Source organism: Ochotona curzoniae, unplaced genomic scaffold, assembly GCF_017591425.1.
Source record: "Ochotona curzoniae isolate NIBS_2020 unplaced genomic scaffold, NIBS_Ocur_1.0 contig_66, whole genome shotgun sequence".
NCBI lineage: Eukaryota > Metazoa > Chordata > Mammalia > Lagomorpha > Ochotonidae > Ochotona > Ochotona curzoniae.
In genome coordinates, this window is record NW_024466512.1 from 187,526 (window position 1) to 215,241 (window position 27,716).

Genomic DNA, 27,716 nt, shown 5'->3' on the forward strand with positions numbered 1-27,716 from the left:
TCACAGAGGAGTCTGCCGGGGGATGTCTCCCCAGGTGGGGCCAGGAGACCTCCAGCCCCCTCCAGGTCAGAGGGGTGGGTCTGGAAAGGAAACGTTCCTCTGGGCCAGTGGGCTCCCCGTGGGCAGGGGGAAAGGGCCTGGCTGCTCCGGGGGAGGGGCAGCAGAAGCGGAGTGAGCTCCTTCACAGGCCCCCAGAGTCCTGCCAAGGGAAGGTCACACCTCACTGGGCAGGGCGGGGCTGGCACAGGATAGGGGATGACCAAAGTGGATTAGGGTGCTCAGCAAGGGCCGATCTGGATGACCTCTGGGGCAGCGTGGCCCAGCCCCACTTGCAGGAATATCTGCAAAATACCCAGTGTGTGAGAAGTCTCCTTCTTTTGTAAAGAGTTATTTTTATTGGAAAATCAGATATACAGAAAGTAAGATCTTCTGTCGGATGGTTCACTACCCAAGTGGTTGCAACAGCCAGAGCTGAGTTAATGCAAAATCAGGAGCCAGGAGCCTCTTCTGGCTTTCCTATGTGGGTGTGGGATTCCAAGGCTTTGGGCCGTCCTCGACTGCTTTCCCAGGCCACACATAGGGAGCTGGATTGGAGGCTGGGCCACCGGGACTAGAACTGGCGTCCATATGGGATCCTGGCATGTGTAAGGCAAGGACTTCAGCCACTGGGCTACAGCGCCAGGCTTGACAAGTCTTATTCAAGGCAGAATAGCCCAGAATAGCCCCCCCCCCCCCCCGCCCAGGTGGGGCACAGGTGCTGCAGGCCAGAGATCAGCGAGACCAGACAGCCAATCCCCAGACCTGCTGAGTGGCCGGAAGGGCCCCATCAGCACCAATCGAGGGCCCATTGTTATGCTAGGAGCCCCGTGGCCAGACGCGGTGGCCGGCCTGCCTGGAGCCTCCCCCGACCCCGGAAAGAACCCCCAGTGTGTCAGAGCAGCTTCAAGTTTCCCCCTCCAGCCCGGTCGTGGCAAAGGTAGGACTCCCAGGAGGCTGACCCCGCCTAATCCCCGGCCAGAGGGGCTGGGGCCGCGGACCGCTCCCCCGCCCGCCACCTTGGACTGGCTTTGGGGCCCCACCCCGCGGGTACGCGCGCCGAGCACCGGTCCAAGTGCAAACAGTCGGCTTTATTGAACATACCCAAGTCGGGGGTTTGGGAGCAGGGGGACAGCCGGGGAGGCGGCTCAGGGGCGAGGGTCATTCAGGACGCCCCTCTCGGCGGCAGCGCTTCCCAAAATGAAGCCCACCGCCAGGGACACGGTCTGGTCGAAGGAGCCACGCAGCTCCTCCACGTGCTGGTTGAGGGCCAGCAGCTGGTCGCGCAGCGGGCCCAGGATGGCCACGATGTCGCCCAGGTGCCCCAGGGTCTGCAGTAGCATGGCATTCAGCGACGGCGGCGTGGCCCGCGGGGGCGTGCGGGGCTGGGGGCTGGCGGGAGGCGCGTCTCGGTCCTCTTGGGCAGCGAGGTCCGGCGGCGGCGGCGACTCAGGACCTCGGGGAAGCGCGCGGTCGGTGGTGAAGGCCGGCGGGGAGTCGGGCGCGCGGGCGGCGTCTGCGGACGACCTCGGCGGGACCGGGCTGAACCTGAGCGTCCACGCGGGGCCCGCTTCTTGGTCGTGGGCGGACGGCTGCGGCGTGGCGCCTGCCAAGAGCGGGGGTAAGCGGGTCGTGGTGGAGGCCCCCCAGCTCGCCCGGGGTCCCCGTCCTTTTCCGACCCTCGCACCTCGCCTACCTGGCTCTTCCGGGGTCGGCACACTCGTGGGCGAGGGCGCGGCGGGGGCCGCGTGGCGGCTGTGCTGGGGGCGCCCGGGCCCTGAGGGCCGGCGGCGGACGCGCCTGCGTCCGTTGTCGCCCAGTAGCGCCATGAGCTCGCGAATCTGCGGGTCGAAGGGCCCGGACGGCTGGCCCTGCGCGTCGCGGAGCTTGTCCTTGAGGAACTTGTAGCGACGACGGCATTGCGCGGGCGTGCGCCTCACGTGCTGCCGGGCAAGTGCGGCTGACACGCGGCGGTAGGTGGGCAGCGCCTGGCGCCGGTCCAGGAGCAATGCACGCCACACGGCCGGCTGCAGCAGCGTCCCCAGCAGCAGCTCCGTCTCCCGCGCGCTCCAGGGCGTGCGCTTAGCCGAGCCGGGGGACACCGGCGACCCGGGCTCGGCCAGCGTGTCTGGCGAGGCGGGCCGACGGGGCGGGGTCTGCGGGACGTCCAGGGCCGGCCGCGGCTCGGGCTCGGGGCTGGCGGGCGACGGCGGCGCGGCGGGCGCCAGAGGCGGCGGCCGCCGGGGCCGGAGCAGCATCCCGGGGCCGACAGGGGCACGCGGCGAGCGGAGACAGGCGGGCGCCGGCCGGGCCGCCCACGCGCTCTGACGCCCCTGCGCACCGGCCGCCTCCGCCGGGGGTCTACGCGACCCTCCCCTCGCCCCTGCGCCCCGCCCCGCCCCGCCTCCGGGCCCGCCCAGCGCGCAGGGGCCCCGTCTTCTTCCCAGGCCCCCCACTGCCTACAGCGAAGCCCTGCGCAGGGCCCAGTCCGACTTGACTCTCCCTCGGGCCATCTCGTCCTTAAGCAAGTGTGGTGCACTTTGACCTTCCCCTGGGGTCCACACCCGCCAGACTTGGCTGTGTCACACCCCATCCAGCACACGTGGAAGGTGTGTTGAGCCCACCAGCCTGGTGTCTTCGGGCCAACTAGATGTGGTGACACACACCTACAGACACCTGTGCCCTGTGCAAGTGTGCTCCACACTGTACCCCCAGTCAGCTGTGCCCCCTGTGCCCTGTATAAGTGTGCTCCACACTGTACCCCCAGTCACCTGTGCCCCAGTTCATCTGAACTCCACATCTGCACGTACTGCAGTGGTGTGCTAGAAAGGGTTTATTAGGACCTGGACTGCATCGTGAGGGCCAAGGAAGCCGTGCTGAAGCAGAAAGCCTGGCCCTCTGGTGTGCAGGGAATGGGAAGAAGGCAGTTGCTTTTTATAGCTTCAGAACTGGCTAGTGCTGCCTGTGAGTCACTGACCGCAGAGCTGGGTGCTGGACAGCAGATGCCCTGTGCGGTGAGTGCACCCCAGGGTCCTATTCCCTCATGTTCCTGTGGGGCCTGGACACCTGTCCCTCCTGTTCCTATGGGGCCTAGACAGCTGCTGTCAGCGTTCAGTGCTTTGCCCCCGCTGTCTGCAGCATCACTGTCGCTGTCACTGAGGGGAAGCCTTACAGGACAGAGTGGACCTTGCTGTGGACAAGCCAGGGCAGGTACAAGCACAGGAAGGGGCTCACGGGGCTCCACCCGTGCCCTGTGCTGTCCTGGCCCTGGACTCCAGTGTCGTACAGACTAAGAACCTCCCGGAAGGTCTGACACCCCTGAGGCTGTGACGTGAGTCCTGGTGTGGAGACTGCGAGTGCAGGAATGGCGTGGGTGTGGGAGCCTGTGGGTGGTGGCTGCTTGCCCACGAGGGTGGCTGGAGAAATGGAGCTGGGGGCTTGCTGACTTCTCCTGGGGAGCTGAGCTGGGTTTGGAATTCTGCCAGAGACGCTCGGCCCTTCCTGGCTTTGCCCATGGGGAGAAGCCAGTCCTCGGCTACTGGAATGTGGCCTTCATGCGCCGCAACTTGTCCTGGATCTTCCGGGAGTGCTTCTCACTGGACACTTCGTGGAAGTTGGCCTGGCTGTCTGCGGCCAAGATGGCCACGTCGACTCCGCTGAACCGGGCAATCCTGAGCCTGAGGTGTGACTGCAACTTGGGGTCAGGGCTGAAGGTGTAGGGATTCTCCTGGAAGGCCTGCACCTGGCTCACCACCTTAGCTATGTTTCTTCATGGGAGAGAGAAGGCGTTAGTGCCGGACCCCCGTGCACCCCTGCCCCAGCTGGACACAGAAGCCTGTGGCAGGTGAGGTGCAGTGTAAGGCAACAGGCAGCGCCTGACTTTGCTGCCTGCAGTGGGAGTCGGCCATTTCCTCCCCTTTGCCAGCAGCGGCTTCTCATGGTTGTAATAGTGAATGCAAGTTCACGACAAAGAGCAGGTGGAGCTTCTGGGCCTTGTCTACCCAGCAAGATCACCCCCCAACCGGCCGGCCCTGGCCACTGGAGTGGGGCAGGAGGGGCGAGGACTCTGGGACTGCTGAGCCCCGCTCACCTGAGCTTACTCCACCTGTGGGCCCCGTTGGTCATGGTGAAGCCGCCTGTCTCCAGCTGCTGGACGTGCATGGCCAGGAGGCGGACAGAGGGTAGGGTGGGCTGAGCCCGGAAGCGCCGCCCTTCCATGAGACACAGGCTGTCACTCTTGAGAAAGACCTAAGGCCAAGGTGGGGCCCGGTCAGTGCCGAGGCCAGCCCAGGGCGCAGGCAGGGCCAAGATGGGGCCCAGTAAGTGCCAAGGCCAGCCCAGGGCACAGCCAGGGCCAGCAAACCCCATGACCCAATGGGCCCGCATTGGGCACAGCCAGGGCTGCCATGAGACAGGCCATACTGTCAGGGCCGAGATGCATAATGGAACCTGTACCTCCACGGCCTTCAGCTCCTCCATGACTTCAGCCATCTTTGCAGGGAGAATCCTCCAGGCCTGAAACAAGAGCCCAGATGAGACAGCTGTGGTCCCGCAGGTGCCCAGCCCTCAGCCCACCTGTACCAAGACACACAGGGGACTGCCTCACGGCTGGGTGCTCCAGCCCGTCCAGGATCTGCATGGCTGTGGCGAAGTTCCTCTGCTCGTAGCAAGCCTTGGCGACCAGCAGGAACCTGGACAGTAGGTTTACCTGCAGCTGCGAGGAGAGAAAGGCCTGATAGAGACAGCTGAGACCCTGCCAGGCAGCACCAAGGGGCGCCCACCCCGTGGGCACAGGCTGGGTGGGCGTAAGAAAATGAGAGCAGGAGGGAGAACTGGACCAGGCACATGGCGGAAGCCAAGTCAGGCTGTGCAGAGGGCAGGGCTGCTGCCAGTCTGGGCTGCAGTACCCGGGAAGCCAGGCCCCGGTCCACGGTGGTGTCTGTCACAGGCTGCAGCCAGACCTTCATGGGACCCTTCGGATCCTGCTGTTTCCTCTGTGCCTCTTCAGCTGGCAGCGGGGAATTTAATATGGACAGTACAAGCTGCTCCTTAGGTTAGGAGCTCGCTTCCAAAGTCTTCTGGAAGGCTCTGGAGGTTTTGGAGGGCTCCTGGGAGGTAGTACTTTTGCTGGAGGTCACTGTGGCAGAGTTCCCTCTTTGACCTTGGCCTCTGCTCCTGTGACCCCAGCACTGTCCAGGGGTCATGTTCCACACTGCCTCCCCACTGTGGTCGGGGCCTGGTGTGGGGTGGCCAACATCCCTAGCTGGCCACACACTGCTTTAAAGCATCGCAATCAGTCAGCTTCTTGTGAGCTAGCGGTCCTCGTGCTGGCTGCATTTACTCCTGAGTGGACTGGGCCATCCTGGGTCTCCCACCCCCTGTGTGAGGGGCAGTAAGCTGTGCCCCTGCACCTGGATGCTGCTTGCCCAGGCCTCTGCTCTAGCTGGGCAAGCGCCCACCTTGGCTGTGTGGCTGGTGGTGACCTCGGCAGCCACCCAGGTGCTGACATCGTCGGCATGGCGCAGGAGCTGGAGCAGGTACGGGTCCTGAATGTAGCTGGGCAGGAACAAGCTGCAGGCTTTGGCTGACAGAGACTCCGCGGAGCTGGCCCTGGAGGGACAGGCCGTGCCTAGGCAGGGCGCCGGGGCAAGTGCTGCACCCTGGAGTCCGGGAGGCTCTGTTATCTGGCCAGGGTTATCTGGCCGAGGGCTCCATGTGAACCTTACCCCATGGACCCCAGGGCGTGGGGGCATACTCACTTGGGGACGGCCGTATTTTTGTCCACAACGCCCAGGGCCCGAGAGTTGAGGAAGTGAACGGGGTGGCACTTTTGGAACAGCTCCTATCCAAGAACGAAGGAGACGCTTGGGCCCCACCCCTAGGGGATGCTGGGGGCAGCGGGGTCTTAGGGATGTTGCTTCTCCCAGTCCCGTCCCAGGCTCTGGGACTGATCCTGTGTCAGCTCCCACCTGCTGCAGTAGTGTGAGCTGAGTAGACAGCTGCCGGGTGCTGTACTCTGTCAGGAAGGAGGGTCCCTTCTCACTGGCTTTGGCGTAGGGGCCATAGAAGTCCTCGCAGAAGCAGGGCTTGGGCAGGGCAGCAGCAATGCTGTACGGGCGGTTCTTGTGCAGCGGCAGCACCAGCCCAGGGCCCCGGGCCAGCTTCCAGGGAAAGGCCTGCGGGGAGCCGGGCTGCGCTTGTCCCACCCCATCCACCCAGCTGGCCAGCCCTTAGTTGAGTGGCCTTGCTGCCCTGGCCATTTTGCATGACACTACCTAGACCCAGGGCAGAGGTGGCTCTATCTCCCAGGTCTCCAGGCTGTGGTCAGGAAGGGTCAGCGAATTGTGGGGTGTGCCTGCCCATAGTGTGGGGCAGGGAATGTGGAGTACATGTGAGCCTACATGCAGAGCATGTCATGGGTCACGTGCGTACACACATGTGTTATGTGCACAGTATGCACTGTGTCACACATCCACACAGTATGTCATGTATGCATGTGTGTGGACATGTGTGCATAGCTGTGTAATGTGTCATGGGTGTATATTGCAAACATGTGCTATGTGCATAGCTATGCAGTGTGTCATGTATGCACACACATGCTGTGTGCATAGCTGTGCAATGTGTCATGGGTGCACACACATGCTGTGAACATAGATGTACGGGTGTCATGTGTACACACGTGTGCCTACCTATGTAATGTCATGTGTGTGCACACGTGTGTGTTTTCAGTGTGCCTGAGGAGCATGTGTGTCATACATGTTTGTGTGTATGTGCATGACAGTGTCTGTTGGGGCTGTCCTATACATGTGCAAATGTGTCTTGTGTGTACATACTCCATGTCATGGAGGTTGGGCATAGGGAACCCTGTCCACCTGTCCTGGGAGGTACTTCCTGGGAGGGCCCCTACCTTCCGGGCGATGCCATCCTCCGAGAATCTCTTACAGAGGGCGTTGAAGGGTCCACTGTCCTCCTCAGCCTCCTTTGGGTCCTCCAGGTCAGTGCCTCGAGGAGTACCCTCAGCCCGTCGGCCTGTGCCCACCTCCAGGAGGTCCAGCAGCTGCTCAGCAGAGCCGTCCAGGGGCAGGATCTAGGTGGGAGCAGGGGGCTTGTGACAGCCCTGGTCATGGGCATGGCCTGGGTGGGGGCTGGGCGGCGCAGTCACCTTGGAGGAGAGGAAGTCCTGGAGTTGCTGGCGCAGCTCAGTGTTGCGGGTGAAGTCCACGGCGTAGCAGTCTTCCAGCCAGGCCTGCAGGATGCATAGGCTGCGCCTGTACACCTTGGTCAGTGTGGAGCTGGGGTCCTGCTGGGCCCTGGAGGCAGACAGGGTAGGGCTGAGCTGGGGTGAGTCTTCCTAGATGAAGGAGGTAGGGATGAGGAAAGTCTTGAGGGTATTGGGCCTGAGTATGAACATGTAGGGTGAGGGGGGGACGGTCATCAGAACTAGGACACTCCTATGTCCCAGTATCCTGCCGACCCAGCCAGCGAGGCCCCAGAAAACAGAATTGCTGGGCTGCATGCTTGTCTCACCCAGGCCTGCGTTGAAACTCCCTGTATCCCCATGTGTGTCACACTTGCCTGTCACACCTGCATCACACACCTGTCCCACTCACCTGCGTCCCTCCCCTGTCTACCCCACCTGTTATTACTTGTTACCCTCAGCTGCATCACACTTTGTTCTTTCCTGTGTCAGCCCTGCCAGGACATCCCACAATCTTTTACCCTGTCCCTCGGGGCCAGGCAAGCCAGGGTGCGGGTACCTGGATGAGGTGCTGCTGATGCGGTCCAGCAGGAAGTGCAAGAAGTCACGGGGTGTGCAGAAGTAACGGAAGGTGTAGAGGAACTGTTGCACGTAGCCCTCCAGGAAGGCATTGCTGGGGTGGGCGATAGCGCTGTGAGTGGGAGTGGCCACAGCCCTGCCCTGCCCTATCTGGCTCTTGGTTGGAGTTGGGGAGGTGTGAGGGTGGAGCCTGGGCTTGCCTTCTTGTGCCGCAGGTCCCTTTGTTAGGAGAGTCAGGGGAAGAGAACCATAGAGAAGTGGGGTGAAACGGAGTAGAGGGGTGGATCAGGATTTTGTGGGACTGCGTAAGGCCCCAGAGGCTTACTGGCCCTCCCTGTCCAAGACCCTGGGAGACACCAGTAGACAGGAGGGTCCTGAGGGGCAGGGTCTAGGCAGGGAGTTCTGGATGCAGGTTCAGGTGTACAATATGGCCAGTTAACCCCAGGCCTGCAGCTTCCCTCTACCTGCCCTGCTCCGTCCGGCCCCCTCAGCCCACAGGACCCTACACTGGTGGTGGCTCTCATCGGGGATCTCAGTCCCTTCTTGCCCCTGACTGCATCCCTCCTCTTTGCTCTCCAAAGGCTCCACCCGGGGGGTGGAGAGTACCTGGAATACAGGTAGGCCATGAGCCCAAGGGGTGTGCCGGCCTGCAGGACACGGGCTGCTTTCTGCCGGCCGCTGCCTGGCTGCTTGTTGACATTGTAGAAGATAAGGGAAGAGGACTCGTCTAGGGGGCTGAAGTCCAATGAGTCTCCTGAGGCAGCTGTGATGTTCACAATGGCAGGCAGGGCACAGGGCTCTAGGCCCCAGCGCTCCGCGTACAGGACCTGGGCAGGGCAGCAGTCGGGGAGGAGGGATGGCAGCAGTCAGTGTGAGGGAGGGCAGTAGACAGGGTGGGGGAGGGCTGTGGTCAGGGAGGGGGAAGCAGTGGTCAGTGTGAGGGAAGACTGCAGTCAGCATGAGAGAGGACTATGGTCAGTATGAGGAGGGCAGTGGTCAGCACATCCAGGACACACAGGCCCGGGGGGAGGGCAGTGGTCAGGGGGAGGGCAGCCCCAGCCCCACTTGCCTGCAGATACTTCTGGACCAGACCCAGGAGCTGCAAGCGGGCTCTCATCTCTTCTAGTTGCCCCTTTAATCTGACTAGCATGGTCTTCACTTCAGAGCCTGCATGGAAAGCTGGTTGGCACAGAGCTGGGGGGTACCAAGCTCAGGGTGCATGTAAGGGGGTGCCCCCCAGCTCAGTGTGCATGTAAGGGGGTGCAGTGCATGGGTGCACTGAACTCAGTGTGTGTGTAGGGGTGCCCCCCAGCTCAGTGTGCATGTAAGGAGGTGCCTGGGAGGCACCGAGCTCAGTGTGCATGTAGGGGATGCCTGGGGGCACCCAGCCCGCACCCCAGCTGCTACCTCGACTACGCTTCTCCTTCTGCAGTAGCTTCTGGTAGAACTTGAGTGTTTTGTTGTAGTTCCTTCTCTCCATCATGAGCTGCTGGCCGAGCTCCTGCAGAGGAAGCACAGGTGAACTTGGGGTGGCTGTGCCCCATGCAAGTCAGGGCAGCACTTGCTGACTCTCCATGTCCCTGAAGCTGGGAAATGCCAGCATGTAGGGACTCAGCCATGAGGACTCCTCACCAGGTCCACTCTGAAAGGAGTCCTGTCTGCCACACCCAGGCCAGCATCCACAGGCCGTGGTCTCTTTGTGTCTCCTGAGGCCTGGCCTCACCTGAGGACCAGTCCACCCGCCGGAGAGTTCTCTGCACATCCAGGCTAACGCTGGCCAATGGGGCTCCCTGGCCTGGGGGGTCACCTGCAGGCAGAGGCACCTTAGCTGAGCTCCAGCAGCAAGGCTCTGAGTCAGGCCCTGGGCGGCCAGGTAGTGCTCAGGTGTTTGGGGCAGACCCTGCTGGAGTCATGGACCATCCTAAAGTATGTCCAAGTTACATGAAGCTGGCCATAACATGTGGTCAAGACATACACATGAGCCCTGAAAGTCTGCTCTATGCGTGTGAGAGCAGACACAGGAAGGCACAGGTGTGAGAGCAGGCACAGGCGTGAGCTGACACAGATGTGGGTAAAGGCACAGGTGTGAGAGCAGACAGGTGTGGGTGAAGGCAAAGGTATGAGGGAAGGCTCAGTTCTGAGAAGGCCACTGCTTGGAGCCTGGTTGTGGTTGGAAGGCAGCATAAGGGATCCTGGGGTGGAGGCCGCTGCCTCCAATGCAGGTTGAGGCGCCCTGTCCTCCCTTGAGTGTCAGGATGGCCCCTCCCCCTCAGCCTGCCTGTGTTTATTCAAGTGCTCAGGCAAAGACGTGGAAGCTTCGATCTGAGCTGGGCTTTTCCTGAAATGGATGGTAGGCCACAGGATTGGTGGGCGCAGGAACCTGCCAGCCTCTGCACCAGTGTGGCCTGTGTGTGCTGTCACTCTTGGCCTGCAGGTCCCTGTCCAGTGTCCACTTGGATGTTTTATCCCACCCTCATGCAGAGGGTGCTCCAAGTACTGGAGTCCCCTCTCCTTGTTAATGTCCAGGACAGCTGTGGGGGGCCCTGTCGGCCCCTCTGCCGAGCCCAGCACAGCTGATCCTGGGCCAGCTCCCTACATGGGCATCTCTGAGGAGATGGGGCCTCCATCTGTCCATTTACTTTCTCCTGGAGTGGGTCAGGTACACTGTGGGAGGTCACGGGGTGGAGCACTGTTGGTTTAGAACATTCCATCCCCCAGGGAGACTGAAGCCTCCAGGCTCCTGTAGCCCCGTGCCCACAGGTGTCTCCATCCCCTGGGCTGGGAGCTAGGGCTCCATCAGCTGCATGTTCTGCGTTCCCTGCGGCAACGCCAGAGGCCCTACTTTCTCATCCCAAAGCTGCACAGGTCTCTGGTCGCAAGGGCTCCTTAACCCACCCTAGGAGCTGGCACCAGGGGCCTAAGCTCATCCAGAAGGGCAGAGCCGACCTTCCCTCGGGGCACAGCGCCTACTGCCACCCAGCATGGCCCACATACTCACTGGATTCTGGGCCTCCAGCTCTGCTGAACCACCGGTCTTCTGTCTCAGCAGGTCCTTCACATAGCTGTGCACATCTGTACCGAAGCAGTCGGCCTCGTAGAAGGCGCTGGACCAGCCGGGGCTGCAGCTGCGACACTCAGCTGGGCCTGGGGCTACTGCTGGGCTGCTGTCCTGGGGTCTGGCCAGTCTGGCCACCGTGTCCAATCCCGAGGCCCCGCTGGCTGGCTCAGGCTCTGGGCCCTGCTGCTTGTCTGTGTTGGCCTTGGGTGGGGATTCTCTGGTTCCTTTTGTTGCCTTCTGAGGCCGGAAGCCCACCTCCAAGTTGCCCCGGGATAGTGTGTCCGTATCCACGCTGGCCAGTGTGGGTGCTGGGCATGGGGCTCCGCTGACCCATCCCTCGCTCGGCTTCTCTGTGCCTTGGGAGAGGCAGGGGGCGTGGATGGTGGTGGCCACTCTTCATTACCATTGTGGGAGTGCCCCGGCCTTGCCTGCTCCCCTGGGATCCCATTTTTTCAGCATCAATGCAATCTTTCCTGGGTCACACCCAAGTCTGCAGGTATCCTGAGCTCTGTGGGCAGATGCAGCTCAGGCTTGGCCTCAGACCTCCCTTGACCTGGGGGCTGGCTTAGTGATAACTGAGGAAAACTGGCTTCTGAAGAATGGTGTGTCCAGGGCGACCCATACACTGTCCCCCAGCTGTGGGGTGAAGGCAGGGGGCTTCTGTCGGCTGCCCAGAGCCCTCTAGTGTAGCACGTTGTGGGTACTTCCCCTCATAGGGCAAAGCCAACTGGGCCCCTTGCATGGCTGCTGAGCTCACCTGACCCGTGCAGCGAGGGCCTTTCGATGGACAGTGAGCAGCCTCTGGCTGGGCACTGGGACTGTGAGCCTGGCGCCTCGGACATACTGTCAAGATTGGGGGTGGGGGCTCAGCAGTTCTCTCTGCCCTGCCCCTGCTCTGCTTTGCCTCCTGCCCAGCTCCACCCCTTTGCACAGCAGGGTAAGGGGTTGCGTGCTCCTAATGGGCTGGAGCCAGTGCTGCTGGGTCAGAGGTCACCCCACCCTTCGGTCCGCACCCCAGTGGAGGGCACTCACCCCGTGGGGGGAGATGCCCGCCCGTTCACCACCTGGAACAGACTCTTCAGCAGCCGCTCCTCCCAGGACAGGTCGCAGAACTTCTCAGACACAGCCCCACAGAAGGTGGCGAAGGTGAGGTCCCTCAGGGCGTAGATGTACTCGCCTGGTGTGGGGGCGCAAGTGAAGGGGCCTGTGCTCATACCCTGCCCATGCCCCCCACCCAGGGCCACCGGCCGCACCCATGATGAGCGCCTCCAGCCCGTTGTCCAGGTAGCCGTCGCAGGCAAACTCTTCCTGGATGAGGCGCGTGGCCTCCTGCAGGGAGGGGCAGGCTGTCCTGGGCAGGCAAGGGGCTTCCCCACCTGGTGGGCAGGACCTGACCACAGGGCCCCTGGGGCTGTCCATCGTGGCCTGGGCCCTTGCGGCTGGACGGATGGCCTCAGGCTCTGGGTCAGCAGGGGCTGTGTCCTGGGGTGGCTGGGAAGGGAGCTGTGAAGAGGGGGCTCCAGGTAGGCCCTGCCCCTTTGTTGTGGCAGGGGCTGGAGGATGGCACCCTCCCTGGGTGAGACTGGACAGCCCCAATGCCCCAGGGGAGTCTGTGGCTGCCCCCTGTGGCTGCAGGCTGGGCTCTGGTAGGTCTGAGGTCTTCAGGCTGGGGGTCTCTAAGAGGGCCTGGGTCTCTGGCCACGCTTCATCCGCCTGGGGCTTCTCGGCAAGCTGGTCCCTGTGGAGACAGGGAGCTGCTCCGGAGGGGCTCCTGAGCTCCGGGTCGCCCCTGGAGCCAACGCTGATACTCACCTGGCCTCACCTGGGTCCTGTGCTAGGACGACTGGCTGGAAGCTCGTGGCCTTGGAAGGGAGGGCCTCTGGCAGCCCGGACACCCCTGCACAGCAGCAGGGCTGAGCGGGCACTGCCTGCAGCCCTGCATTGCTGCTGACTGGCAGGAAGCCTGTGGGCAGCAGGGGGATTCCTACAGCCCACCGTCCCCATACCATGCACCTGGCAAACCTCTGCAGGCTGCTGGGGGGTAGGGCTCTGCTCAGGGACACAGGGCAGGGGAGGTGCAGAAAAGCCTGGGCCTAAGTGAGGCCGTGAGGGCTGGGCAGGTGAGCTGAGCCCGGGCCATGTGGGCAACACGTGTCGAATGTGTCCTCACAGCTGGGCCATTGGGGCAGGGGGCTGTTTGGGGGCCCCACCTGGGCTGGGCTGGGGAGAGGCAGCCACAGGAGCCACATGAGGTCTCTGCAGACTGACGGTCTCTTCCTGCTGAGGCACCTACACCGAGGTCGGAGGTCAGGAGGATGCCCTTGGTGCCCGGCACCTTTCACCTTTACATACTGGCTGGTGATGACCCCGTCTCCCCTCCCCAGGAGTAGGGCTCATGGGGAGGATCCTGGGGCACCCTTCAAGACCACCTGGTGGGCAAGGAGACACGGGAGGGTCCTGCCCCTGAACTCCCCTAAGTCCCTGAGTCATATGTGAGGGGCATGGGCTCCTCCCACAGGGCCCTGCTGGGCACTTCACCTTGCAGGTGGACGCCCTCAGGTGTGCTAAGATCTTCCTGCCGTCCATGCCTCGCTGAAGGAGGAAGCTGCCACACACCTGGGAGCAACAAGCCGCTGGGTGAGCTCTGTACCAGGCCATGCCTTCCCCACAGCCCCAAGTGGGCCGTGAGCAGGGCCTGGGCTTCAGTCCAGGGAGATCCTGCTCCCAGGTGCAGCTGCAGGGGGACCCAACCTTCAAGTGCTGGAGTGCTGGGAGACTCCGCCCCCAGGTGCAGGAAGACCCCATCTCCAGGTGCTGGGAGACCACGTCCCCAAGAGCTCCAGCCCGGGTGTCTTGAATGAAATCCTACACTGGGGCTGAGGTTGTGGCCTCCCTGCCTGCCTGAGTGGCAGGCTGGCGCTAGGTAGGGTTTGCCAGCCTGTGGGATACACAGACAACCACACTTGACTCATGCTTGCACCCCCACAGCAGAGGCCCCTGGTGAGGAGCCTGTGGGTTACCCCAGCAGGCCGTGCTTCCTGCCCCAGTGAGTGGGTGTCCACAAGAAGAAGCTGGCTGATACTGGCTGAAGCCTCTGTCTGCCTCGCTGACCACACTGCTCTGGAGTGGGCCATGAGTGAACTCTCGGTACACAGTGGCCTTCCAGGTGGGCACCCACAGATGAGCTGAGAATTTCCTGTCTGTCCTGGGCACAGCTGAGGGCAGCCTCTGCCCTCCTTGTCAGAGCCTTGGCTGCAGCTCTCAAGGGGACCAGTGCAGCGGAGTGGAGCGAGGCAGCCATGGATATGGTGGCCAGCACGATGGGCACCAGAGCATACTCCCCAGTTCTTGGCGAAGAGGGATAGGGATGCACTTCCTGTAGCCTTGGTCCCTGGGAATGCTGCTCCCCTCTGATTCCAGATGTCATCTCACCTGAGCTGGGGATACAGTGGGTGGAATGGGCCTGGTCTCAAGGTGATCCGAGAAGGCTGGAGGGTTGGGATGCAGAGGGGAGAGGTTGGGCAGCAGCCAGCGCCTGGCTCAGGACAGCCCCCACCAGTGCCCTGGCTGGCTGAGCACCCTAAGGGACACGGGGTCCCTGGGAGGCATGTGGCGGGGGCACTGCCATGAGGACTAGGCTGACTGCCGTAGATACCCATGTGCCCAGCACAGGCCCCAGCTGCTCCGGAAGTGCTGGTACCTTGATGACTTCAGCTGTAGATGGCCGCTCTTGGGCGCAGCGCTTGGCCATGTCCAGGAGGAGGGTCTTGAGTCTGCGTGGCAACGCCAGCTTGCGGTCTCGGGGAACACCAAACTTGGCGGCAGTCCACAGGATGGCAGCTACACAGTATACAGAGGCCTGGGAGGGTGGGAAGGGCGGCCAGTGTGACCCAGGCTGTCAAAGGGGCAACAAGGAGCAGGCCCCAAGAGTGGTCACCTCCCCTGGGGCTAGGGAGTGCCACCCAGACCTCAGCCCAGGACCAGACCTGGAGTTTACCCAGCAGTCGGCGCCTCCTTGGGGGAGTGGGGAATCCCATGTCAACACTGCTTAGCATGTCTGATGGCTCAGGGAGTCAGATGAACCCAGCCCCGCCTCACCTGTTCTGACCTGCAGCCGTGTGTCTAATACCACCTGACCCACGGGGGGCAGAGGCTGCTTCCTAATCAGCCCTGGTCAGTTCCCGGGGGTCAGCTGGTCCTGAGAGGATGCCACAGGACTTTGCCCTCAGGGTAAGAGTGAACCAAGGCCCAGCACTGGAGGCCACTCCCTCCCTGTTCCCCGCATAGCTAGGCTGTGCAGTACATGGCCAGGGGAGTGAGAGAGGTGTATGGAGCTGGGGAAGGCCCCACTACGCTGTTGTTTGCTAGCTGTGGCTTGCCAGCTGCCAGTCCTTGGCAGCCTCTGCCTGACAATATGGCTTCCTGTCTCAGGTCACCTGGACATCAAGTGACATCCATGTTCGCCTGAGTCAGCCTGGGGCTCCTGCAGTGAGCCACGTGGTCTGGTTGGACCTGATGTCCACCTCTGGATGGTACGTCATGCTCTCCACTCAGCCCTCCAGCTTGAGGCTTCCCCCGGGATCTCTGCCCAGCTGCCGCTGTTGGACGCATGTTGAGTGCCTGTGGGAATCCTTGGGAACGGCCACACTGTTGAGCCAGGCCATGAGAGTAGACGTCATTGCTGGTTTTTTTTTCTTGGAGATTTATCTATTTTTGTTTGAAAGACAGAGTTACCCACTCTTTCTCCTTCGGTCTCTCTCACCCTCTTTCTCCTTTCCAACTAATTTATAATTAATGCAAAAAAAAAAAGGCATTTGTGAGAACTCGACAGCTACATATTAACAAAATATGTATGTGAAAAGCAAAAAAACTTTCCAGAGTTGAGAAAAATTGTGCACCAAACGAAAAAGCAGCACATGTGAAGGTCCCTCTGGCCACGATGCCAGGGACACAATGAGGGCCTGGCGCAGCAACTCGGCAGGCTCATCTCTTTGCAAATGCCAGCATCCACATAGTTTCTAGTTTGTGTCTCAGCTGCTCCATTTCCCATCCAGCTCCCTGTTTATGGCCTGGGAAGGCAGCAGAGGATGGCCCACAGCTTTGGGACCCTGCACCCATATGGGAGATCTGGAAGAGGCTTCTCCTGGCTTTAGACGGGCTCAGCTCTGGCTGTTGCGGCCATTTGAGAAATGAATCAGCAGGTAGAAGATCTTTCTCTCTGTTTCTCCTTCTCTCTAAATATGCCATTCCAATAAAAACGAATAAATCTTTAAAAAATTACAAATTACTTTTCCGAAAGTAAAACAGTAGAGCTATTCCATTTCGTATTGGGTGAGCTGTTAGCCGTCTGCTTTTCTTTTGTGTATTTTGCCTTGAATGTCGTTCACATAGCTGAGAGGCACGAGTGCCCACGTGGGCTTGGTCAGTGTTGGTCTAAGACTTGGCCCATTTCAGCTGAGTGGGTAGCAGCTTGGGACACTGCAGCACGAGAGCAAGTGGGGCAGAGAGCTCTTCAGGCCCAGTGTCCACAGAAACTACTGCTGCGCTGGGCTCAAGCCAAGAGCCGGCGCTCCTCTTGGGTCTCCCGCTTGGGCGCAGGGACTCAAGGACTCAGGTCACAGGCTGCTGTGCCCCAGGTGCCCCAGCCAGGAGCTGGCTCTGCAGCAGGACTTCGACATGAGACGTGGGGTGATCTGGGGTGCCGACCCTGCCTCCCCGACAGCACCAGCTCCTCTACCTGTTGTTCTGCTATTACTAGTTTATCTCTGTCCTTATGACAAGCTGAAAAATAGACCAATTACATCCAGTGATAACCGGTCAGGTTGGCTCGACCCTCCTGCCCTAAGGAGGAACCAGGTCCTGGGGGACTGGGCCCCATGAAAAATGGAGCCAATTTCTGAGAAGCTAAACTGTAACTCTAACTAGAATTGCTCATCTTGGCTCTAACTGCTCATTGTAGCCTCTGTTTCCTTGCTTGCTTGCAGCACAAAGGCCACCAGAATGTGGTCTTTTTTCTTTAAAAGCTTTATGCCCTGACAGCCCGGGTGCTCTCCTCCTTTAGACCTGCTCTGAGGGGACAGTTGCCAGCTGGCTAATGAAGACTCCCCAAATTCTAAACTGCCTTTGGTGGCGTTTCATGCAGTGCACCCCATAATGTCCTTACCTGATTAGGTGGCATGTCCCTGGGCCCTGAATGGATGGCATGTACCCTGGGCAAATGAGTTGCACATACCCCTGGTGCCAGCTGGACAGCATGTCTCCTGGGTGATGACTGGGTGGCACGTCCTCTGGGTTCTCACTTGGCATCAACATCCCTCGGGTGCTGACTGGGCATCAGTGTCCCCCGGGTGCTGATGGGGCATCACGTCCCCCAGGTTCTCCTGGGATGGCATGTCCCCTGAGTTCTAACAAGTGGCTCATCGGGCCTCACTGGCTGATGCTGACATGGGGTTCCCATAATCCTGCCAACTTCTATTCCAACTCCTATCAACCATTCCAAGAGGGAGCTGGTCTCCACTGTAGTTCTGAGGTCATCATGTGGCAGTCTCATCCTCACTCTCCACTGTGACACTTTGTGCACCTGCTCCAGGGCTGTGGTCATCACGGAGTGTGGGACTCCCACTGGAGGGGTGTCTCCATCGGTTCTGGCAGCCCCCTCCCCCAGGTTCTACTGCTGTGACTAAAGGGAGCTTCATGGAGACTGTTCACGGCTTGCACATCCCCGAACCTTGCCGTTCTCTGCCTTTGAAAGCTTCTGCCAGCTTGCTTTGCTTTTTCTCTTTTTGGTTTCTCTGGTCTTGTTCTCAAGTCCTGTGAGTCACTTGAGCATTCTCCAGTGTTCATTTTGATTTGTCTGTTATTTTTGAGTTTCTCTTTGTATACTGTGTCATTTTTAGTACCTGTGGTGGGAACTCTCGGTGTGCAGGTGTGCACCCTCCCCAGCTTGTCGGGAGGGTAAGAGCATCCCCTCCCAGGACCACTGCCTCCCCCTCTCAGGACACAGACTCCATTGGCTGCATCACTCTCCCTCGGCCAGAGGAGGCAGTGCTCCTACTGACAGCTTCCAGAACTTTCTTTTGCCATCATCTCTTCACAGAATTATCTTTGGCTGTTCTTGGTGGACACCATGATCGTCTCAGCCATATGTCTCCTGCATAGATGCCGCTTCCAACTTGGCCACGTGTTCCCTACAGACACCACTCCCCTCCCGGCCACATGTCTCCTACATGGGCACTTCTCCCCTCCCAGCCACATGTCCCCTACGCGGGCACTGCTCCCCTCCCGGCCACATGTCCCCTACGCGGGCACTGCTCCCCTCCCGGCCACATGTCCCCTACGCGGGCACTGCTCCCCTCCGGGCCACATGTCCCCTACGCGGGCACTGCTCCCCTTCCGGCCACATGTCCCCTACGCGGGCACTGCTCCCCTCCCGGCCACATGTCCCCTACGCGGGCACTGCTCCCCTCCCAGCCACATGTCCCCTACGTGGGCACTGCTCCCCTCCCGGCCACATGTCCCCTACGCGGGCACTGCTCCCTTTTAAGACATGTGTCCCCTACATGGGCACTGCTCCCTTTTAAGATATGTGTCCCCTACATGGATGCTGCTTCTCTCTCAGGCTTGGATGTTGGCCAGCTGTGTGTGTCATCCTGGGTGAATTTCATGATCCACCTGGCTGACTCCCACAGCCTCTGGTACCCATATGTTCACAGGTTTTCCTGAGGCTAGGCAGCTCCCACGAGCTTTCTTCGCACACTCTCCCTCCCTGCCCTCCCTACTGGACTCCAGTGTTCTGGGCCTGCCTCTCCCACGGCCTGTCCAGCCATGCATCCCTGCCTTCTGCCTTGCACTGTCCTGGCACCTACTCTCTGTCTCCTTCGTCCTGGGTCTTTGGAAACGCTCAGCTCAGCATTCACATGATTTCTCTTCCCTTCCTTGTAGAAACGTGGTTTCTGTGACAGGAATTTCCATGTATGCATCAATGCCCAGAGTGCTGGTGGCACACACCACCTTGTGGCCTCCTGGAAGTGTGGCCACAAGGCAGCTTCCTGACCAGCTGCCAGGGAACCACACCACATTCTCGCCCTCACTCCTACCTCGCACTCCTACCCTGTACTCCTAGCTGCACTCCTTGTCTAAGTCCTCCTAGTTCCTGCCTGGAGCAGTGGCTGAATCTGGCTCTCCTGTAGTGCTCTGCTCCTCTGGAGGAAGGTGGCTGCAGACCCTGCGTTTGCTCCAGCACATCTGGGGTGGAGTCCTTGGCTCCTGCTCAGCCTACATGGTCGCAGGCAGTGGACCGTGAGCCCTGCAGGGTTGGCTGGGGCCCAGCCTCTGTCCTGGCAGAGCCTGGGCAGTGGCTATGGCCTTTTCTAGCTGTGTGTCTTGTCACTGTATCTTCCGCAGGGTGCCCTTCCGGGGGCTTACCGCCCCATCTTCTCAGCTGAGCTGAGTGTGAGGTGGGCCAGGAGGGCAGAGACACATGTCCTGGGGCAGGTCTGAATGGCATGCAAATCTAGGGTCGAGCCACATTCCTGAGTGTCCACCCCAGCCTGGCAGCTCCCATAGGCCCTTGCAACATAGAACAAGGCCGTGGGGGTCCAGGTACAAGGCTGTGGGTGGCCCAGGGCCTATCTGACAAAGCCAAGGGCGGCCTCTCACCTTCTCGGTCACCAGCTTCTCCTCAGCCACCTCAGGAGCCAGGAAGAAGGAATTGCAGGGGCCTGGAAGACAGAAGTGGGGGTGCCTTCCTCAGTACCTTTGCCAGGCCCGAGCTCACCCCCAGGGTCACCTTGCATACATACCATCGTCAGGGGGCGGCCCCAAGAGCACAGACCCATCCTTGGCCACGAGCACAGAGTCCAGACACAGGTAGGCTGCGGGGTGGGGCAGGGGAGGTGGCATCACACACTGCTCAGGCCCTTGGCCTCCTAGGATTGAATGTGTGTGGGTGCAGCCCTGGCCCTGTGAGTGGGCAGACTTGAGGCTGGGGGCTGCCCCTCCCCCGTCATGCAGACATCATGGAGCTGGACATGGACGGGGTGGGTGGGGGTTGTGCAGTCCCCAGAGGGGATTCTGGGGAGGCTGGGGGATATAGCCCCCTGTCCCTGGCAGGCCCCGAGTCCTAGCCAAGAGCAGCTTGCGCTCAGCGCGCGGGGCCTGAAGGACGTGTTTTTGTCCTGCCCTGGGAGCCGATCCGCAGGGCCCTGTGCACCTGCCTTGCCCCCTCATCCCACCAGCAGCACCGCCTTGCTGGATTCAGGGCGGAGGTCCTGGGCCCTAAGATCCTTCCTCACCCCATGCCAGCTGGATCACCTGGGGGCTCCGCGTGTGTCTGTAGGGCGTGCAGGCAGGTAAGGCACAGGGCCCACAGCTCGTACTCCCTGAAGGGCCGGCCCAGCTTAGATAGGAGGTCCTGCAGGGACAGGCACTGGGGGAGGAAAGAGACAGGGCCTTCCTGTGGGCTGGCCAGGTGACACCCACCTCTGTACTCCAGCACACGCCTGAGCAGGGGCTGGGCAGGGGAGGGTGAGGAAGTTCTAGGGGTGATGGTCACCTTCCACTTTGGGAATGACTGAGCCCTGCTCACCCAGCCCCCTCTGCAGGAAAGTCCCCATCAAGGCCCCAAAGGGCCAGCACTGGTGGCATCTCCAAGACCCCTCCCAAGGCCCCTTGTACACAGGTAGCAGGAGATCCTGTGCCCCATGCAGGGCTGGTTTGCGGGTCACAGCCATTTCTGGGGAAGGTGGCCCTAATGGTGAAGGCAGCAGATGGGCCTGCTGCACTGGCTCTTGGCCATCCACTTTGGGGTGGGCTGGAGGAGGCCCTGGACCCCTGAGGTGGCCAGTTGGGCATGCCCTCAGCTGGACAGAGGTTGTGGTGGAAGAGTGGCAGGGCAGGCAGGAGTGAAGGGGGAGGCAGTGTTCAGCTGGTCGGGGGGAATCACCCACCTGCTCCATGGACACTGCTCCAGGCATCCCCTGTTGCTCTCCAGCAGTCCCAGTGTTGTGGCCTGCTCCCTTCGTGTCCTCAGCACACCTGGACCTCAGCCCAACCTCCTGCAAAGTCTTCAAGGGGCTACTCCGCGGCAGGCGGGGGGCAGGGGGCTCAGGGCTCACAGGCAGGAGCCAGGGGGATGTGTGTGCACGTCTCAGGTGGCGCCTCTTGATGGGGTCCCCATCCAGCTCTTGCAGGTGGCTTCTGGGGTCCTGGGAGAGGCTGGCCAGCTCCTCCTGGCTGTGTCTCTCCCCATTCTGCACAGCCAGTGGCCCTGGCTGGGGGCATGGGGGCTGTGGCAGGCCCTCGGGAGCAGGCAGGGTGTCCAAATCAGCACCCAGGTCCCCGGGAGGCTGCCTGGGCCCCAGGGCTCTTGGCACAGGTGTTCCTCCCTTGGTGCTGTCACATATGTCTGTGTACAAAGCAGACCTGGTCACTGCTGAGATCTCCAGCCCAGGACGGTGCTCCCCTGGCACTCTGTCCCACCCCTGCTCAACCCAGTGATCTTTTGGGGCGCACAGGCAGGGAGGGGCTGAGAGCATGCACAGACGTAGCTTACCCTGTGAGGCCCCAAAGGACTCAATGGAGAGCTCGCGTCTCCCAACGGCCGACAAACTCCGGCACAGGTGGCCGGAGGACGCCGGCCGTGTCTTCTCCCGGCACAGCGTGATGACACTCTGCAGACACGTGTGGCTCAGGCAGGGTCCCACCTACCCACACATGCCCTGAGACAACCTTTCAGAGCTCACCTCCAGGCAGGGCCTGGCCGCTGGGTCCTCGGCCAGCATCCGGTTCAGCAGCACCTCCAGGTCTGCGCTTAGCTGGTGCTCCAGCCCCGGCTCCACCACGAACTCCAGGGCGGCCTTTAGCGTGGCCCCCAGAGAGAAGATATGTGCCTGCACAGTGCAGCCCTGAGTTGTGGAGGTCTTGCCAAGGCAGGCCAACCTCCCCCTCCTGCCCTGTGTGAGGCTCCAGCACCCAGGTCCATGAGGCAGGGGAAGGGCAGGAAGAAATCCCCACTCCTGCCTCCTGCATATCCGCTTTTGGTCTTGCTGTGGGGCCATGCCAGGTCACATGACTGGGGTACACTAAACACTGATGTGGGGTGTAGGCGGGACTGGCAGCTGCCCACAGGGATGCTTTAGTCCAACAGAACAAAAATGCCTTGCAGAGTAGGGGTCTTGGCTGTGTACCCCAGTGTGGGGGTGCCAGCGCAGACTCAGCAAGCTCACTCGGAGAGTTGAGTTTCCATCCTTCCCAGCTCTAGCACTTAGCGTCTTGGGTGCATGGGGTCACTGCTTCGGGTCAGAGCCCAGCACTGCCTGACAGAGAGCTGGTGCTCAGAGGTTGTGCTGCCTGCTGCCATGGCACAGCCGCAGGCTGGGCCTGAGGTCACACACCTGTCATGGAGGTGAGAGTCACTCCCTGAGGGAGACCCCCCTCAAGGTCACACATGTGGAGATCTGAAACTGCCCTCTGCCAACTCCTTGAGGAACTTGCTGCCAACAGCTGGGTGTCTTTAAGACAGGGCACATGATGAATCCACATCCCAGCCACACGAGACCATGGACTTGCCTCCCAGCCACATGAGACCACGGAATCTTCCAGTTACATATGAGACCATGGGACCTGCCTCCCAGCCACATAAGACCACGGGACATTTGACACATATGAGACCATGGGACCTGCCTCGTAGCCATGTGAGACTATGGGACATTCTAGCCACATATGAAACCATGTGACCTGCCTCCTAGCCACGTGAGACCATGGGACCTTCCAGCCATGTATGAGACCATGGGACTTCTCAGCCATATTCAAGACCCTCCCAGCCATGGCTTCTGCCCCCAGCTGCTCATCTACTTGCCCTGGGAGCCCCAGCCCCACTCACCTCAAAGGTGTTCCCTGTGACGTCGAACTCGGGGGGCACGAAGGCACCCTCAGGGTCATCTTGGGCAGAACAGAAAAAGTGGCATTGGGTCACGCACACGAGGCAGAGGAAGGACCCCAGCCCCCTGCCCCCTTTGGCACTCACCACTGAGTGGCTCCATGAAACACACATTCCCACTGGTGTTGAAGGCCAGGCTGTCAGGCGTGATGCAGAGCGTGTGGAAGAGGGCAGCATGGGCCACACTGCGCAGGGCCAGGCTGCACTCCAAGCACACAGCCCATGCCTCCTGCTCGCTCAGGCCACGGTCCCGCAGTGACAGGATGTCAGCCAATGACACGTTTTCCTGCGAGAGAGCAGGTTCAGCCATGGAGAGCTCCATGCTGTGGGTGGGGATTGGGATCAGACTAAGCCCCTTCCTGTGCTGGACATAGGGGAACACCAAGGGATGGAGACACAGCCATGGAGTACAGTGTCACCTCAAGACATACACATGGGACACCACAGATGTTGGCTCCGTGCAGTTGGCACAGAGGACTCAGTCACATGGGGTTCCTTGCACATGGCCAGGCTGCCCAGGCCTGCCCCAAGCTCATGTCTGAACCCATGAGGGCTCCCTGCTCTGCTGTGATGGCAATGGTTGCTACCAATGTCATGGGTGCACACGTTACACACACCACCACCATCACAGTCAAGACACACATAAAATTACATCACCCTGCATGTATGCACACACTGACATGTTAACAGTCCATGTTACACACATGTGCAATCACACTCAGATCTGCCCACACTCACTTGTATGCACATAATAGCCACCTACACAGACATAACGTCTGTGCCATGTGAGGCCTTGTGCTGGCAGGGACTTGGCTGTGGGGGTTGGGGAGAGCAGAGTCCCCTGGACTCACAGGCTGCTTGGGAGACCTGGGATGAACTGTGCCTAGAGCTGGCCCCTTGGTCCATGGCTAATACATGAAAGAGTCAGCCAGCATGCAAATGCACACACAGACACATGGACATGCATGTCCATGCACACAGCACACAATACATGCACACAGAGATGTGCGTGCATAAACAGATGCACTCAGACACACACGTGCTCACACAGACATGCACAGACACTCATACATGTGCATGCACACACACAGTGACAGGGCCAGCTCCAGTGTGTAGCTGAGCCTTGGGTCTGTCCCTGCCCTGCGACTTGGGCACATCCGTGTCCATTCCATTCCTTCATGGAGTCCTGGGTGTGCTTAGTTATGTCACTTTTCCAGGCCCTTCCATCAGCTTTTGTGTCAGCCCCTGTACTAGATGGTGCTTCTGGTCTGTGTTCTGTTGAGGAGAACCCAAAGCCCCCTCGGCCTGGTCAGGAAGGTGTGCGGGCACTGTACACAACGTGCATGAGCACCTACACACACATAAGGCAACACACACACACATGCACAATACGTACAGGGCACTACACACAACACACATGTACACCACACGGATGCATAGTAACACATGGATGCACAAACAACACACACAATGTGTACAGAGCACTACACAACACACATGTACATGCACACATGGATGACAACACACACGCACAATGTTAAGAGCACTACACAACACACACGCACAATGTTACAGAGCACTACACAACACACACGCACACGGATGACACACACGCACAATGTTACAGAGCACTACACAACACACATGCACACGGATGACACACACGCACAATGTTACAGAGCACTACACAACACACACGCACATGCACATGGATGACACACGCACAATGTTACAGAGCACTACACAACACACATGCACACGGATGACACACACGCACAATGTTACAGAGCACTACACAACACACACGCACATGCACACGGATGACACACGCACAATGTTAACAGAGCACTACACAACACACACGCACAATGTTACAGAGCACTACACAACACACACGCACAATGTTACAGAGCACTACACAACACACACGCACATGCACACGGATGACACACCCACAATGTTACAGAGCACTACACAACACACATGCACACGGATGACACACACGCACAATGTTACAGAGCACTACACAACACACGCACATGCACACACGGATGCACAGACAACACACACACATGCAGATGCTCGATGTGTCAGGGCAGTACTTGTGCACAGTGTGGCACTCGGGCACTTGCAGGCACATGCTCTGTGGGCAATAGTCTACAGACCCCATGGCTCATGTTTCAGGAGAACCGGAACTCAGGAACCGGGCCTGAGTCAGCACCATGGTCCTGCTGGCTGCTGCCCACGCCAGCCACCTGCTTGCCCAGCTGGCTGCAGGCGGAGGTGCCCAGAGCCAGGAGCCAGGAGCCCCTCTCAGTGCCTGGCAGGTGGGGTCTGCAGCCTCTGGCTGCTGTTTGAAGAGTTCAGCAGGGCCAGCAATGACCCATGGGTGGTCCTTCTCAGGCTAGCCCCTACTCAGGACAGCCATCTCAGCCCCTCACACCCCAGCAGCGGGACTCAGCTCACACAGGGCAGCAAGGGGAACAGTGGAGGAAGGGAGCAGCCTTGGTTGCAGGTCAGGTGCAGGACTGAGGGCATGGGTAGCATTCACTGGGCACCTCCCGCACGGGGTCCAGGGACCCCACAGTGGTCCTTGTGGGCAGGTGCTGTGTAGGTGTCCAGTGGCCAGTCCCTGAAGGGGTCCTGGAAGAGCACCGAGGGTTTGCATGGAGACGATGTGTGGGGGAAATGAGGTGATTTTGACCCCAGGGAAGCCCTTGGGGGCCCCCACAGCACCCATGAACCTCCCTCTGTTCCCTCCAGGGAAGCTCTTGGGGCGCCACGGCACCCAGGACTCCCCTCTGTCCTGCCCTCCCAGGGAAGTCCTTGGGGTCCCACAGCACCCAGGGCCCTCCCTCTGTCCCCCAGGGAAGCTCTTGGGGTCCCACGCACCCAGGACCCTCCCTCTGTCCCCCAGGGAAGCCCTTGGGGCCCCAACAGCACCCAGGACCTTCCCTCTGTCCCTCACCAGTGCCCAGCAAGGAACTGCCTGGGCTGTGGGGGACCTCAGGTGGGGGCCATGCTCCTTGCAGACCAGGTAGGGTGGTTCCCAGTCAGGATGGTCAGCTCTAGGTAGACCAGTTCCAGGGTCCCTGAGGGCAGGATGAGCTTCCCAGTCAGGCTCTGACCTGGGGGCCCTCTGCCTGCTGGACATTTGGAACTGTGGCTCCGCCCAGGCTCTAGGCCCCCTGCAGTGCCAAACTTGGCTCAGGCTGTGGAAGCTGCTAGGTGAGGGGTCATGGCCTTAACTTCCGGGCATCCCTGTCACCAAAGGGCCTCCTGACGGGCAGCTCCTGCCCAGACCTGGTGGATCTGCCTGAGCCCACCCCCTTGGGAGGGCCACCTCCTCCAGGGAGCCTGCTGGGTTCAGCCATGGGAGAGCTGCCCCCCATCTACTGTGTCCTGGGGGTCCTTGGCCCACACTAACCAGGTAGTACCAGCTGGACCCACACCCAGGGTGAAGCTGTCATAGCATGGTCTCAGCATCTTCTTTGTCACTGTCCCCTACGCCACTGCTACAGGCGTTGTCCCCAGAGGTGGGGCAGAGCTGCTGGGCAAGGGTCAGGTGACACTTTTGTCCTGACCAGGCCCAGGGGCAGCTGCTGCCCGCTCTGGACAGGGCAGGTCCTGCCCAGGTCCCTGTGGCCTTGATCACCTTGGGCCCCTCTTGGGCATCACTGGGCACTGGGTCCCGCACGATCCCATGCCAGTATCCAAGGCCCCCAGGTGTTGAGTGCTGCTCCTGGAGCAGGTGAGGGGGGTGGCCCCGTACAAGTGCAGCTGCCCCACCCTCCGGTGGGAAGCCCCACCATCCCTGCTGCGCACAGTGAGGGGTGTTGGGGAACGGGCCGTGGGTGTGCTGGACAGGTCTTCCGCTGGGTGAGAGTGTGTGGGTGGCAGCCAGGGCTGGGGTGGGGGCTGCCTCTGCGGGGATCTGGGGCGAATCTCCCAGGGGGTGCCCTTTCTTCTCCGTCTAAGCCAGGAGATGGACTCAGGCCAAGGTGTGCTGGCCTCCACATCAGTCAACAAATCCAGGCCACTGTGTGGGCGCGGTGGGCCTCCCGAGAGGAGCTGTTTTCCCAGCTGCCCCCTCCCCAGAGCAGTGCCTTAGCTGGCAGACAACACCTGGCTCTGAGGTACCTGGCTGCCCCGCCACCCTAGTCCAGGGTCTGCCCAGGCCCCCGCCCCAGGGGAAAGTGCAGGACGCAACCCCTGACGGGCCCTGGACCTCCGCCTGGCCACCCTGCCGGTAGTGGACACAGGATGGCTTCAGGGTTCTGCAGACAGTCCGCAGCCAGGGGCCACAGGCTTGACCCCGGGTCCTCGGCCTGCAGAGCGCCAAGGCGAGGAGCTGGGGCAGCCCAAGCCCAGCGCTAGAGGAGCGAGCGCTCTCGCGACGGCGGCCTGGCTCAGCACCAGAGGGCTTCCCGGTGCCAGGGAAGGGGCTGGGCTCCGGGGCTCCCCGCTCCCGCCCCCCAGCCCAGGCAGGAAGCAGCCCGCGGCCCCTCCCCCAGCTCATGACCCGGGCCCCTCGCGAAGCGGTGGCCAGTGACCTCTGCCGCCCACTTGTCCCCTAAAGGGCACCAGCGGGAGCCTCGCAACAGCCAAGTTCCCGCAGCGACGCCGGCCCCGCAGGACTGTCCCGCGCGCGCCTGGGGCCCGGCCCCCTGCGACGAAAGCGTGTAGGGTGCGGGGAGCCAAAACCCCTACCACCAGGCCGGCCCGGAGGAAGGGGGCCGGTAGCCGCGCACCCAGCCCGGCGCCTCGCCGGAGCGCCCTGTGAGCACCCCTCCGGGGCCCTGGGGGCTCACCTCGTCCTCGGGCAGAGTGGGCAGCGGTTCGAAATCGTAGAAGTCTAGGTCCTTGTCCTCCTCGCAAACGCCAGCGGCGGGGTCCATGGCCAGCAT

The 27,716-nt window shown here is 61.0% G+C and overlaps 2 protein-coding genes across 2 annotated transcripts; both read right to left on the reverse strand.

The window, feature by feature from the left end:
- Positions 1 to 1,184: 1,184 nt before the first annotated feature.
- Positions 1,185 to 2,294, reverse strand: UTF1 (undifferentiated embryonic cell transcription factor 1). The gene is made up of 2 exons (XM_040992472.1): positions 1,733 to 2,294; positions 1,185 to 1,642 (listed from the first exon to the last, which is right to left on the reverse strand). Exons 1-2 carry the CDS (start codon positions 2,292 to 2,294, stop codon positions 1,185 to 1,187), a joined length of 1,020 nt encoding a protein of 339 aa, XP_040848406.1.
- A 1,277-nt stretch (positions 2,295 to 3,571) lies between these two features.
- Positions 3,572 to 27,716, reverse strand: KNDC1 (kinase non-catalytic C-lobe domain containing 1). Its single transcript, XM_040992473.1, is given in 31 exon segments — positions 3,572 to 3,803; positions 4,127 to 4,284; positions 4,492 to 4,551; positions 4,628 to 4,750; positions 5,496 to 5,646; positions 5,796 to 5,878; positions 6,006 to 6,212; positions 6,944 to 7,123; positions 7,199 to 7,346; positions 7,794 to 7,907; positions 8,420 to 8,640; positions 8,883 to 8,980; positions 9,221 to 9,314; positions 10,812 to 11,227; positions 11,629 to 11,714; positions 11,904 to 12,048; positions 12,125 to 12,247; positions 12,455 to 12,563; positions 12,620 to 12,834; positions 13,082 to 13,160; positions 13,410 to 13,487; positions 14,572 to 14,730; positions 19,530 to 19,591; positions 19,673 to 19,744; positions 20,184 to 20,298; positions 20,987 to 21,276; positions 21,424 to 21,541; positions 21,614 to 21,760; positions 22,753 to 22,811; positions 22,897 to 23,095; positions 27,621 to 27,716. Coding segments are annotated over 31 exon segments (4,437 nt in total).